Source organism: Felis catus, chromosome B4 (genome assembly GCF_018350175.1).
Source record: "Felis catus isolate Fca126 chromosome B4, F.catus_Fca126_mat1.0, whole genome shotgun sequence".
Lineage (NCBI taxonomy): Eukaryota > Metazoa > Chordata > Mammalia > Carnivora > Felidae > Felis > Felis catus.
In genome coordinates, this window is record NC_058374.1 from 44791143 (window position 1) to 44805460 (window position 14318).

Below are 14318 nucleotides of genomic sequence, written 5' to 3' on the forward strand. Positions count from 1 at the left end.
ACAAATCAGCTAATTTGGAAATAGAAATGGAATTATTCACTGTATTGAGAATTTTACACTAATGTTATGGTTTGTAATTAATATATATTTTATTCTACTAAATAGCAAAGCATAAGAAATAAATAATATATACCGAGTATATTTTTTTACACTAATATAATTACATTTGAGAACAGTTTCATAACACCAAGAATGAAGCCTCAAGTACTCTTTGGACTTTGGGCGATATATATGCATTGATGCGGATTCATCCTTGGTAAGAAATGAAACATTCTAGTGAGTGATGTTGATAATGGGAGAGGCCATGCACATGTGCAGACAGGGACAATCCAGGAAATCTCAGGAGCTTCTTCTTAATTTTGTTGTGAGCCTAAAATTACACTAAAAATATTATCTTAAAAATATGCAAAGAAAATAATCATACGGGTTTTGAAATAATGAGAGATGTATTCTTTATAAATGGTGAAATAACATTATACCAAAATGAGGTAACTAAAATGCCCGGTGCTTACAAACATATGGTCTTCTTACTGAGCAGGGTGCAAAATAAGTTTTTTTTGCAAGAAAATTGAAATATGGACAATTCTTGTCACTCTCTGAAGATACTGACAACCTGAAATACAGAGAATTATATCTCATTAATCTTACCATAAGGTTGCTTATATCTCTTACTAGGTACCATAGTATTTTAATGAATAAACCATCCATTTTGACTCATATATCTCAATCTCCATATTTCTCATACCATTTTTCTCTGGAAAGACTTCAACTACTGTGTTTATCTGATTGTTCACACATTGCTGTTTTTCTTTCTAAGAACAATTCTTGTGAGGCATAAAATAAAAAGTTGTCAGGAGACTTACACTTCAGAAGAAAATGTTAAGGCTTTTGGCTGCACAGATGAACTATGATTTCTTCTCTGGGAGCCTCTAACCCATGTAGTATCAGAGAGTAAATTCAACAAAAACTATGAGAAAACAAAATTTATTGGGAGTCAAATACAAGCTCTTATACTCATTTGGATTCTGTAATAACACATAAAAGTTCATCCTTTCTTCCTTTGTAGACACTTTCAAATTATAATATAATGTTACACGGTGGACACAAAAGTATAAAATTATCTTAGTAAGACTAAGTGAAGAGGACAAGCTGACCGTGAAGACAATGTCAGAGTTTAGAAAATGAATCACAGGTTAGTAACTTATGAAATAGGTACATTGGAAAAAATCCTGGAGATTCAAGGCAGAAGCACACCCATCATCTTCTTGCCTAGGATGCTCAGTGTCTCCCCACCTGCCCATCCCTGACTCAGCGATCAAGAAGACTGAAATGTTACAACTGGGAGAAGCTGCAAAGAGCAAGCGTGTTGGTGCCATAGGTGGAGACTTGATCAGTAGTAATTAACATCAAAGGTAAAAGTCACAAGGTCATAAAAATAAGCAATAAGAATTTGGAAAACATTGAACAAAACTATCAGTAGACAGGCTTCAGTGGAGAAGATTCTGCCATAAATGTTTGGCAACAAAAAATAGTAAATCTAGGAAAAATGACATACAATGCATGTTTACTGAAGTATATTTTTAAAAAGTGTCTCCCTAAAAAGTAAAAAAAAAAAAAAAGAAAAAAAAAAAAAGAGAAATTTAAAATTTTTTTACTAAAAAGTAAAAAAAAAAAAAAAAAAAAAGAGAAATTTAAAAATGTTTTCCAACGAAAGGAAAGCATAGGTCAAGAGAAACGTCTGCTGGGATACGTTGTTCCACGTATTAGAACAAAAGTAATTAAAAGTAATATTTAGGAGCCCGGTTGGCTTAGTCGGTTGGGCATCCGATTTCAGCTCAGGTCATGATCTCACAGGCCTTGAGTTTGAGTCCCTCATCTGGCTCTGTGCTGACAGCTCAGAGCCTGGAGCCCGCTTCCCAGTCTGTGTCATCCTCTCTCTCTGCTCCTCACCTGCTCATGCTCTGTCTCTCTCTCTCTCTCAAAAATAAATAAAAGCATTAACATTTTTTAAATAATAAAAATAAAAGTCATATTTATAAATATATGAAAACTCTAAAGAAAACTTAGTTGAAATAATTGCATGAACATGTGATGGCAGCAATTTAGCAGGTAGGAAATATCAATAGAGAAATAAAACTATAGGAAGAAACCACAGAGAATCTCAGTGCATAAATCCATACCGGAAATGGAAAATCCACTCAAGTAGAAAAAAACTGATGAATTTGAAGGAGGAACAAAATTTACTTATACCTTAGGATGAGAGAGAAAAAAAGAGAAGAATTTACACAATTCAGAGACTCTCAAAACAGTATCAGGAAAGCCAGTGTAAGTCTAAGTAGAATATGAGAAGAACCACAGAGGCAGAAAAAAACAGGACAACAATGTTAAGTCACGATGAGTGAACAGGTTACTAATATCATTTAAAATATTTATAGACACCAGAGACTTAGCAAACTGCTAACAGAATGAGCACGTACAAATCCACGTCTCATGACACCATAATGAAATGACCAAAGAACACTGGCAAATACAGATGAAGAAATACTCTTGAGGGAAGAGAGTGGATTGTGAAGTGACTCAAGTCAGTGTGAAAATCAGGGATGGCTGACACGTCTTCCACCTCCATCAGACTTACGCCACATTATCTAGGACAGAATCCATATCCCTGCCCTGCACACTAGTTCCGACTGGAACGGGACACAAGCAGCAAGATGAAGGAACAGAAAGACACAAACCCTATCCCCCAAAGAAACAATCCCTTAAAAATAACCAGACACAAACCCATGTGTATTCAGTCTAATCAGTTTTGATAAAGATGCCAGGACCATTCAATAGGGAGAGACAGAATCTTTACAAAAGGTGTTGGGAAACTGACTTCCCACATGCAGAAGAATGAAGCTGGATGTTTACATTTACACCGTATACTAAAATTAACTCCACCAAAACCAGACCACAAGGGAAAAGTTCATTGTAGACAAATGGGGTATATCAACCTAAACATTTCTGTGCACTAAAGGGCATGATCAAAGATGAGAAGAAATAGTGGAAAAAACACTTGCAAATCATATATCAAACAGGGAATCACATCTAAAATATATAATTAGTCTACAATTTAGTACCAACAACATCAAACACCAAAACACAATTAAAAAAATGGACAGAGAAATTAAAAAGACATATTTCCAAAGACAATATATATTGTGAAAAATCATATGGAAAGATGCTAGTGATCAGAGAAATGCAAATCAAAATCATGATGAGTTATTACCTCATACTCTTTAGGATCAATTTTATATTAAACAAAAAAAAGCTTGCGGTGCCTGGGTGACTTAGTTGGTTAAGTTTCCAACTCTTGGTTTTGACTCAGGACATGATCTCACATTTGTGGGTTTGAGCCCCACGTGAGGCTCTGTGTTGACGATGCAGAGCCAGCTTCAGATGCTCTCCCTTCCCTCCCTCTCCACCTCCCCTGCTTGCTCTCTCTCTTTCTCTCTCACAACAAATAAATAACATTTTTTAAAAAAAGGGTCAGTGAAGAGGTCGACAAGGAAGAGACTACATACTGTTGTTGGGACTGTAAATCAGTCAGCCGTTATGAAGACATGTATGGAGCTTCCTCAAGAAATCGAAAATACAATTACCACATGAATCAGCAATCCCACATGTAGGAAACTGTCTAAAAGAATTGAAAGCAAGATCTCAAAGATAGATATACACCCATGCTCACTGCAGCATTATTCATTAGAGCCACGGGGCAGAAGCCACCCAAATGTCCACTGATGGATGAATGGAGAAAGAAAGCGTGGTATGCACATAACACTGTAATATTATTCAGTTGTAAATGGAAGGAAATCCTATCACTTGCTACAATATGCATGAAATTCCAGGACATTATGCTATGTGAAATAAGCCAGTCATACACATGAAAAAAAAAAAAACCTGTTTGATTCCACTTATAGAAAGTATCCAAAGTAGTAAAAGTGATGGAAACAAGTAGAATAGTGGTTGCTCAGGTTGAGGGGAAAGTGTTGAAGGAGAATTATTGTGCAGTGAGTTGAATTCCAGTTTTACAAGGGGAGAGCTCTAGATATCCTTTGCAACAATGTAATAGTTAGCACTCCTAACTGAAACTGGGTGCTTCAACTGGTTACAATGGATGATCTAGTTGAACGCAATGTAAGATGTGCGAGAGTATAGGATTCCCGCTATATGACACTCTGGAAGAAACAAAATTCTGGAGACAGTAAATTGATCAGTGGTTGACAGGGTTTAGGGGGAAGGAAGGATGGATAGGGGGAGCACAGAGGATTTTGAAGGTCGGGAAACTATTCTGTATAACTCCATAATGTTTGATACATGTCACTATATACTTTTCCAAACGCATAAAATGCCCAACCTCAAGAGTAAGCTTTGAAGTAAACTATGGTCTTTCGCTAGTAAAGATGTGTCAATACAGGTGTATCAGTTGTAGCAAGTGAACCACCCCACTGAGGGCTTTTGAAAATGAGAGAGTCCATGGACTGCTCCTGCATTGACACATAGACAGTAGGGGAATATAGCATATATCGGTGCTATGTCTGAATTTTGCTATGAACCTAAAACTGATCTAAGACACTTGGCTATTTTTTTAAAATGGGTAGTGTGTTAAATTCTATGTTATAGGGTCATGGTATTTTCTGCAACAGCTTAAAAAATAAAATCAAAGTCAAACCCACAAAAAGAGGTGATCTTGACAAGGGCAGGAGAAAAAACAACTCATTATATTTAAGTAAATAACAATATGATTAAAAGATGAGCTCTCACTGGAAAAATAGTGAAAAAAAAAAGAAAGAAAGAAACCCACTACCTGTGTGCGCGCACACACACACACACACACACACACACACACAAACAAATAAACAAAAAACCAAAACAAAGCAAAAATACCTGTCAAACAGGAATTATACATTCAGAAAATAGTTTTTAGAACACAAGATGCATAAAGACCCCACATCAGACACAAACATGAACAGAATTTTTTCTTACTACACCTGCCTTTCAACAATGTTCTTCAAGCTACAAGTAAAATGACACTAGATGGTGATGCATATCCGCAAGAAGGATTAGAGATCACCAGAAATGATAAATAGGTTGGTAAATGTTTAGATCTGCGTATGAATTTTCCTCTCTGAATTTCTTGAAAAGAGAAGATATTTGCAGCCATAATTATAACACTGTATGGTGGGATCTATACTACAAACCTTATATTTTTAGCATTTGTTAATGTGTGTGGTACAAAGTCTCCACGAATGCTTCCCTTCAGGTTTCCAATGTGAAAGCATGAAAGCAGAGAAGGTTAAGAGATGCATAGTTTGTGTTCAGAAACCAGTGCGAGCTGGCTTCAGTACAGCACTGTCAGAAGTACAGAAATCCCCTCTCTCTGACAGTAGGTTGTTCCTATGAAAACTTGCCTAAGCTGAAATAGTGTAAATTGTGGAGGCAAATAGCGTTAATTTACATGAAAAAATTGCTGAGCATCCCTGTTCCAAACATTCACCACCACCCTCAAAACACAAAACACAAAAAATAACCTCTCTTAGGCTTTTCTGATACCTCAAGACATGCCTTGTGAATGGAGAGGTACAGAAAATAAATTGAGATGAAGCACAGACACTCAAAAATACAGTTCAAACCTACGCCTGATACTGATATACAGAGTGTACTGTTTTTTGAGAAATGAACTTGACAGGAACAGTCTTGCTCCTCGGGCTGTGAATGCTTCTCTAACAGTAAAACTAGCCCTGAACACAATGAAAGGATTGCTATGGAGAAAACATGGTAAAAGAAGGCATTTTGGATAATAAGGAAGAAAGAGAGGACAAACGTAAGAATAAAATTCTTACCAGGTATTATGGACTTTCCTTCACCTCCTGTGTTTTTGAAATTGTTCCATATTTGAAGCAAAAGTATCAGTTGAAGCAAAGTTATAACATGCATGTGATTCTCCATGTAAGCAGAGAAATATTTAGGCCACTTGTAGTATAAATGGGACACGGTAATGGACCATAAAGGCAAGTAAGTCTCTACATTTTACTCGAACTGCTGTGGGTTGTGATAGACTGTGTAGACTGTGACCTATGAATATACAATCATCTATTTAAAGATATATAATATCTATATTGCTTATATCAAGGAGATTAGAGCATATGTGTACATATATATATATAACTTTATGTATATAAAGTTACTGATGAAGAAAAGACCTACTTTGCTATAAATGATGCTCCGTCAATGAGGTAATGATGTAGAAAATACAACTTTCACTCTTATCTCACAGCCTCAGACATAAAGCATCACAAAAAAATGAATTCTAGTTGGATCATAAATCATCATGGAAAGTTAAAACATAAAGAAATAAAGAAAAAGGTAAATGCAGGAAAATAATACAGGAAATTCTATTCATGATTTTGGCTAACTTCTGAAATAGGTCCATAATACTCATTGTAATGTACAAAACGCTAAGTAGGACCATGGTAACATTAAAATTCTGATCATTAAAAGACTCCTATATGAGAGTGAAAATGCAGATGCAGGTATTTGCATCTTAAAAGCTCAAAAAAGAGCTCAGGTCTAAAATATGACAAAGACTTCTGAGAAGTGGAAAGAAGACACCGTCCTGGAGAAATGGGCAAGAGACACAACCCAGCACTTCTCATTCTCACAAAGGAGAATAGCCTTGAGATTTACAACCCAAGAAAATGGTAGTGTGTCTAACCATCAGAACCTTTAATGAATTTTTCTGAGACTGCTGAGTTTTGGATCAAAAGCCTATTTGGTACAATGTATTTTACACCATAAAATAGAAAAATGTAGGGATAATTAATATAGTGAAATATACACATATCTATGTCTGTGCAATTTCCTACTAATGCTTACAGGGAAGTGTAGTTAATTATACATGAATATGATTATGTTACACTTACACATTATTATTTTATTACAAAAACCATACATTTATTTTACATAAATATATATGTCACTATGTGCAATAAATGATTATCAATATGATATGTGGAGGAAGACATAGAAAAGACTTCTCCTAACATAATTATTCATAATACCCACATATGAAAAAGGAACTAAATTTCTGAGAATGGTTTTTAAAATCTCATATTCATATGAGAGCAGTGAATATTCACAAACTGTAGACAAGTGTGTTAATATAGATGGATTACAAGTAGTACCTGGGAGAGAAGGGAGACACACAAAAAATGCACCCTGAATGATTCCATTGATATACAGCCCCAAAAGAAGCAGAGATATTTCATAAAAGGAAAATGGGCAGGCCTGATAAAGGCTCTAAACTTCAGTCTCATGATGTAATTTAGAATTGTGTGATTCTAACTACATTGTAATCAATGTGCACAATCATATGCCTAGTTTCCTTGAGGTATTGTAAAATTAAATAGTAAAGTTAATTTCAGACAAAAGAGCATTTCTAGAAGCACAGATTCCTTTGAAAAGCAAGAACAGGAAATTATCAAATGTACATTCAAAGTATAAAAATATAAATAATGTGTCATAGAGTCAAACCATGGAATATTAAAGACTAAAAGTAATAAACTAAAAATACATATAAAACCATGGATAAACTCTACAAGCATGATATTAATTGCAAACTTTTCCTTTTTTTTTAACATTTATTTATTTTTGAGACACAGAGAGAGAGCACAAGCAGGGGAGAATTAGAGAGAGAGGGAGACACAGAACCTGAAGTAGACTCCTGGCTCTGAGCTATCAGCCCAGAGCCCGACGTGGGGCTCATACACAGGAACCTTGAGATCATGACCTGAGCCGAAGTTGGAGGCTTAATCCACTGAGCCACTCAGGAGACCCATGTAATGACAAGCTTTCAATAGAATCAGGAAACATTTGAAAACTTACCTTGTCCTCTTCATCATCATAGTAGAGCAGGTTAGAGTTCTTAGAAGCACAAGACGTCAAACTCTCCTTCCATGATTTTCTCTCAGTGCTAACGTAATAGCAATTGTTGGAATATGTAACCCACTCTTTCAGACAATGACAACAGAGACATGCCGGAGAGAGATAATACGAGATATTATCCAAAAAGCTTTGAATATTGCAAAATGTAAATTTACATACTGTATACGGATACACATATGTGTACCTACCATATTCATATACCCTCACAAGCTGATAAAGTTAAAACAAAACACACACACACTCAGAGAAGAGTTAGGCTTTCATCTCCTAATTTATGTGCCCAAATAAAACGAGCACAAAAATGTCCATATTTACATGTCCTGAGAGCCAGTGAACAAAACCATCTTCATGCAATGATTTAGCTTTTATCATGTTATAGAAGGAGGAAATGTGAGGGAATTGTTAACAGCAGGTATGATGATTTTGAATGAGTATTTCCCCATCAGTTCTGAAAGTTCATTAAGCGATTTTTGAATTCACTTTTTCCAAAAGAATCTGTTATCATCTTTGCCTACTTGAAGATAGAGCTAAAATAGCCACTAAACTAATAACAGAATTTTGCAAGGGATGTTGTACCTTTCTGGATTGTCGTTTCCAGGGATGTGTTGTTCTGCTCTGGTCCTTCAGTAGCTAGAACATTAAAGCAATTCTCAAAAAACATAATATTAAATGAAATGAATCATATAATAATTGAGTTTCCTAGTTTAAAATTGGGTGTGCTATTTTACCAGAAAAATTTAATACAGTAAGGAACATGAGAGAGAAAATAATTCAAAAGCTTAAAAAACCAAACCTCACCATCTCTTACAATATTTGGTTTAAGCAATCTCAAGAATTAATGAATGTTTCACCATAAAGTTTCTTCTATGACTTGTATTTGAGTTATTAAATCCAAATATATGTTTAATTCTCCCTAAATTTATTCTGTTATTTCTACTTTAGATAAACTCTAAATAATCATTCCACACTTAGAGCACACATGCATTAAAATGAGATAATGCATTCAAAGTGTTCCACAATATGTCGAGGAACTAATGATCAGTAAGGTGAAAAATTCCCTTAGTCATTCAAACACGTACTTACAGGGAATATAAGCTATTGTTACCACAGTGGACATCAAGACGAGGCAGAGGATTCCCAAGATACTAGCAATGAGCTTCTCTGGATATGAAGGTGAGTAGTAGGAAGACAAATGCAAACACTGAGAAAGGATGCCTGGAAACAATCATTTACGAGATATACAAGCAAGAGAACTGACAATGCACAGGGAATCACATACAATAACCTGAACCTCAAACCCATCACTATCATTGGAATCTTCTCTCAGAATATACCAATGCATTCAATTGCAATACCATATTCCAACCTCCAGCTCTGGTCCTCACAAATGAAAACTATGTGAGATCACTTCCTACTCTTTCCCTATACCCCTACACCCCAACTTCAAATCGTAAAACAGACATACTTGTCTGCATTACATGTTTTTTACCTTTGCAGGGAGAGTTCTTGCCATTCCCTTGAAGGTCCCGAGAAGCATTTTGAAGATTCAATTCTGCATAGGCTATCTCCTCCTCAGTTACTGAAATGGAACTTTTCGTGCCCTTAGGTTGCACTTGCTGTCTTTTTGAGCCCTTAGCATGATGGAGTTCCGCATAAGTCACGCTTTGGTTGTCCATGTCTGCAGCTGAGCAGTGTCAGCTACAATGTGGAGGAAACTGCCCTGAAGGTCTTGATCAAGAGTGTGTGTCATGTGCTGACGACATTGCTAGTCCAGTGACACCGGGTGGGGTGCAGGGTGAGGGAGACTCCTCATTTGCAGTTGAACAATATAAAGTCTGGTACTAACTTGTGTAGAGATTGAAATAAGTGTTTCATGATAGAATAAGTGGATTTTTACAATAATAGCAGAATAGTATTGGTTGCAAAACATGTAAAGCACTAAATTAGTGAAGAAGAAAGGAATTCATGAATAACAGTGTCCTCATTAATGTAAGGTCAGATTCCACAGACATATTTCAACACTATTAGAATATCCAGGTTAATTAAAGTGCTGTATTACAAAAAAGCGTTGTATCAATTTTGACAATGATAAAGCCCATTACTGGTTGAAAATTAGGTGCTCTAAGATTGGAGAATATAATTTTAGCACATATAGGAATTCCCTGTTGCAAAAGACTTTTATTTGTGGTTTGAAATTGTGTTTCTAAAAAGTAATGCAGTGCTATCAGAGTGATATTTTATTTTGAACATCTGGGGAGTTCTGAGAATTATTAAATTTTAGAAGAAATATTTCATATGTTGCAAAATGTTACGTGACACACTAAAATTGCCCAAAGCAGGAATAATAGTGAAGACAAAAGGAAACAAAGCATTTTTTACAAGAGGACTTAACATCAGAGTGACAACTGATTTAATGGCAAAGATATGAAACCATAAAATGATAAATAATAGAGTAGATCATTTATGGAAGAACACAGTTGTTATAAACGTCTAGAAAGATCTACGATTTCAAAGGCAGTTAGGGTAACTCCAGTTGTTTAGTTATACTAAAACTCACATAAATGTAATTTCAGACCTCAGTCAAGGAACTGTGCAGTCAGTGATCTCTGGAATTACTCCTGTCTCTCCAAGTACAAAGTATCAGCTTCAAAAATTATTTCGTGGGGCACCTGGGTGGCTCAGTCAACTGAGCATTTGGTTGAGCGACCAACTTTCGCTCAGGTCATGATATCATGGTTCATGGGTTCGAACCCCACGCAGGGCTCTGTGCTGACAGCTCATAGTCTGGAGCATGCTTCAGATCTGTGTCTCCCTCTCTCTGTCCCTCTCCTGCTCATTCTGTGTCTCTCTCTGTCTCTCCAAAATAAATAAACATGAAATATTAAAAAAAAATAAAAATTAAAAAGATTTATTTCATGTCTAGCTATCTAGTTTAGTAATCTAAAATACGAATTAAAGGCATACACTATAACGCATATAAAGCACTTAAACTCAATCTGAGTGGTCTAAGTTCTCAAAAATGTGTTAGCGATTTTAATAATTTTTATTAAAACAATTTTGTTGTTTCCTTTTGAGAGAGAGAGACAGAGAGTAAGACAGACTGTGAGTGGGGGAGGTTTAGAGAGAGTAAGACACACAATCTGAAGCAGGCTCCAGGCTCCGTGCTGTAGCACGGAGTCTGAGGTAGGGCTTGAACACGGACCGTGAGATCATGACCCCCGCCGAATTTGGACGCCCAACCGACTGAGCCACCCAAGTGCCCCAATTTTAATTATTTTTAACACAGTAACCATTTATCATTACTGATTCATAGCATTTACACCATGTAACAATTCATTACACAAGAGCGTCTTTCAGTATTGAATATCTTTCTTGGCCAAGTTTTGTTCAGTTTTATAAAAAGTCTTTGGATTGTATATAGTTAAGTTCAAATTAACATTTTTACACAAGGTACCTCATCTTGAATTTTATGAAGAATCAAACTACTTTCATTTATTGAAATAACTGTATCAGGAATTCCATTTCACCTTTATGGTATAATGGATTCATTTTCGGGATTTATTTTTAAAGACTGGACCAATGTCGAATAGATATAATATATTCTTGATGACAACTGATGACAAATCCAAATCATGTGTTCTTTGCCCTGATGCTTCTGTGATCTCACCTTAAATTATATTGATTTGCAAACCTATGCATAGGTATATGCATATTCTTAATGACATCTCCACAGGCAAGAAATTGAATATTGTAAAACCTCTAATGTATCTCATAGTCATTCTTGTTTGTTACCCTGAATTGTTGGAATGCAGATTCCAATGTTCTCTGTGATTTCATTGTATAGTAGCTGTGCCTCAGGTGCATCCCACCAGCATTTATAATCTCCCACTCACTGGGGTGACTACTAGAAAGGCAGGACTGTGTTGACACATACCTTCTGTTGGCCAGACAGTCATGCATCGTCCAGAGGGAACCAGGTTCCTCTCGTAACCAGACAGTATCTGTGGTCTTCACACCCTGCCGGCCCTGTGAGCGCTGAGAGTGAAGCAATAGTGGAAAAAGTAGATTTCTCATCAATGTGTCACTTCAAATTTGAACAGGAAATTCTTGCCCTTGGGCTATTTTGAAGACACTTTATCTCCTCACACACCTCCAGAATGTAGAGGCTTTGAGCTTGCAGTGTGGCATTTCCTTTGTCCTTCCTTCAGCAAATGCTTCTGACAAATTTTATGTTCCACAAGATGCCGGGGTCAGAGACTTAGCCACCCAGGCTGTTCACTTACTTCCATCTGAATGACAAACACTGAGGACTTAGGCCTTGTGTAAAATATCTTAGAAGTTTATGTTTTACTTTTAGGCAAATTTGCTACATCTAGATATTATGTGTTTCTTTTTCTTATGCCCTTGATATGTCATTTCCATTTCACTGAAAATATTCTAAAATCATCAACCCGTAGACGGGTGTTTAATTGTCTTTGACACTAAGAGTGAAAAATGACTATGTTTTCAATTTTTTTGCGACTGCCATAAAGACATCAATTTCTGAATGGATCTTCTCAAATTCTACCTTCGTTTTTAATATACCTACATTCCATTTGTATTATTTGTAAATAGGTTATTAAAGTTTTTGCTGGAAAAAATAAATGCCTGTGGGAAGGATAAAACATTGAATAATATTGAGCAATAGCACCATTCCAGAGATTTGAATGTTAAATAATTATTCATGCTATTTACTTATTCATTCTCCAATGGTAACTAGGTGTCTGTATTTAAATAGGAATATTTGTGATCAACAAACAAACAAACAAACAAAGCCTAAGTCTAACTCTGTAGGGGAAAATTAATGAGTGTTTAACAATTTCACTAAAAATATTGGTGTAGGGCAGAGAAACTACTTTTAAAAGTACTTTTAAAAGACAATTAAATAACATGAACATCCAAGCAATAAAACTTTATATCTAAATTACCTACTTTGCATCACTGGAATTCTTTTCCTTTGTTTTCATTGTTGGATTTGATTTGGTAATAATTTTGGGCATATTCACATGCATGTTTCCTTTGGTCTGTAGTTCTGTTTTGTTTTGTGTTTGGCAAAATGGGTTGACAATACTATTTTCATTTTCATGTGTGTATTTTCCCAGATGTATAGCTGACATGTGACATCACATTAAGTTCAGGTGTAGACATAATGATTCATCATTTATACACATTATGCTATGATCATCATGATAAATCATCGTGATCACCCATCACCATACAAAATTAATACAATGGTATGGACTCTATTCTCCATGCTGTAATTTACATCCCTGTGAATTATTTATTTTATAACGGAAAGTTTGTACCACCTACTTTCTTTTGTTTCTTTCAGCCATCCCTCGTCCCCACTCCCCTACAGAAATCACAAAGTTGGTCTCTCTGCATGTGAGTTTATTATTTGTTTCTTTTTGTTTTGACATCATAAGGTAAACGTATGGTATTTGCCTTTCTCTGTCTGACTCATTTCATTTAGCCTTAAACCCTCTAGATCCATCAACTGTGTCAAAAATAAGGAAAATGTTTGGAGAAACCTCCATCCTGTTGCCCATTGTGACGACACCACTTTAAATTGTCACCAACAGTGCATAAGATTTCCTTTTCTCCACATGCACACCAGTATTTGTTATTTCATGTTTTTTTGGATTCAGACATGTGGGAGGTGCTATCTCATTGTGGTTTTGATTTATGTTTTCCTGATGATTAGTGATACTGAGCATCCTTTCACATGTCTGTTGGCGATCTGCATATCTTCTTTCAGGAAATACCTATTCAGGTCCTTGCTCCATTTTTTAATCACGTGTTTGCATTCCTTTTGTGTTAAGATGGAGGAATTCTTCATATATTTTGGATATTAACCCCTTGCCGGATATATCATTTGCAAATTCATCTCCCATTCAGTAGGTAGCCTTTTTCTTTTATTGACCGTTTCCTTGGCTGGGGAAATGCCTTGTGGTTTGTCATAGTGTTTATTTTTCATTTTGCTGCCATTCTCTATGAAAACAGATCCAAAAGAATACCGATGAGAACGATCTCCATGAGTTTATTGCCTATGCTTTCTTTAGGAGTTATTGTTGCTGGCCTTACCCCTACCGCTTTAATTCATTTTAGGTTTCTTTTGGGTTTGGTATAAACAAGGAGTCCAGTTTGATTCTTTAACACATATTTTTCCAGTTTTATAAACACCATTTACTGAAGACTCTCTTTTTCCTTGTGCCCCATCTTGCCTTCTTGTCACATTTAATTGATCACAAAGATACACATTTATTTCTGGGCTTTTTCCTCCATTCCTTTGATCT

General features: G+C 35.8%; 1 protein-coding gene across 5 annotated transcripts; it reads right to left on the reverse strand.

Moving 5' to 3' along the window:
• Positions 1–425: 425 nt before the first annotated feature.
• On the reverse strand, positions 426–12032 carry LOC123386529 (NKG2-A/NKG2-B type II integral membrane protein-like). 5 transcript variants are annotated; one of them, XM_045061363.1, is made up of 7 exons: positions 11918–12032; positions 9473–9681; positions 9067–9198; positions 8560–8613; positions 7924–8048; positions 864–967; positions 426–613 (listed from the first exon to the last, which is right to left on the reverse strand). In XM_045061363.1, the coding sequence occupies exons 2-7, from the start codon at positions 9657–9659 to the stop codon at positions 493–495; spliced, it is 723 nt and encodes a 240-aa protein (XP_044917298.1). In that variant the 5' UTR covers positions 9660–9681; positions 11918–12032; the 3' UTR covers positions 426–492. The 5 variants fall into 5 exon arrangements, with proteins under 5 accessions (XP_044917298.1, XP_044917297.1, XP_044917299.1 ...); XM_045061362.1 differs by having other exon boundaries at positions 9473–9828; XM_045061364.1 differs by lacking the exon at positions 11918–12032 and having other exon boundaries at positions 9067–9144; positions 9473–10706.
• Between the last annotated feature and the right edge of the window lie 2286 nt (positions 12033–14318).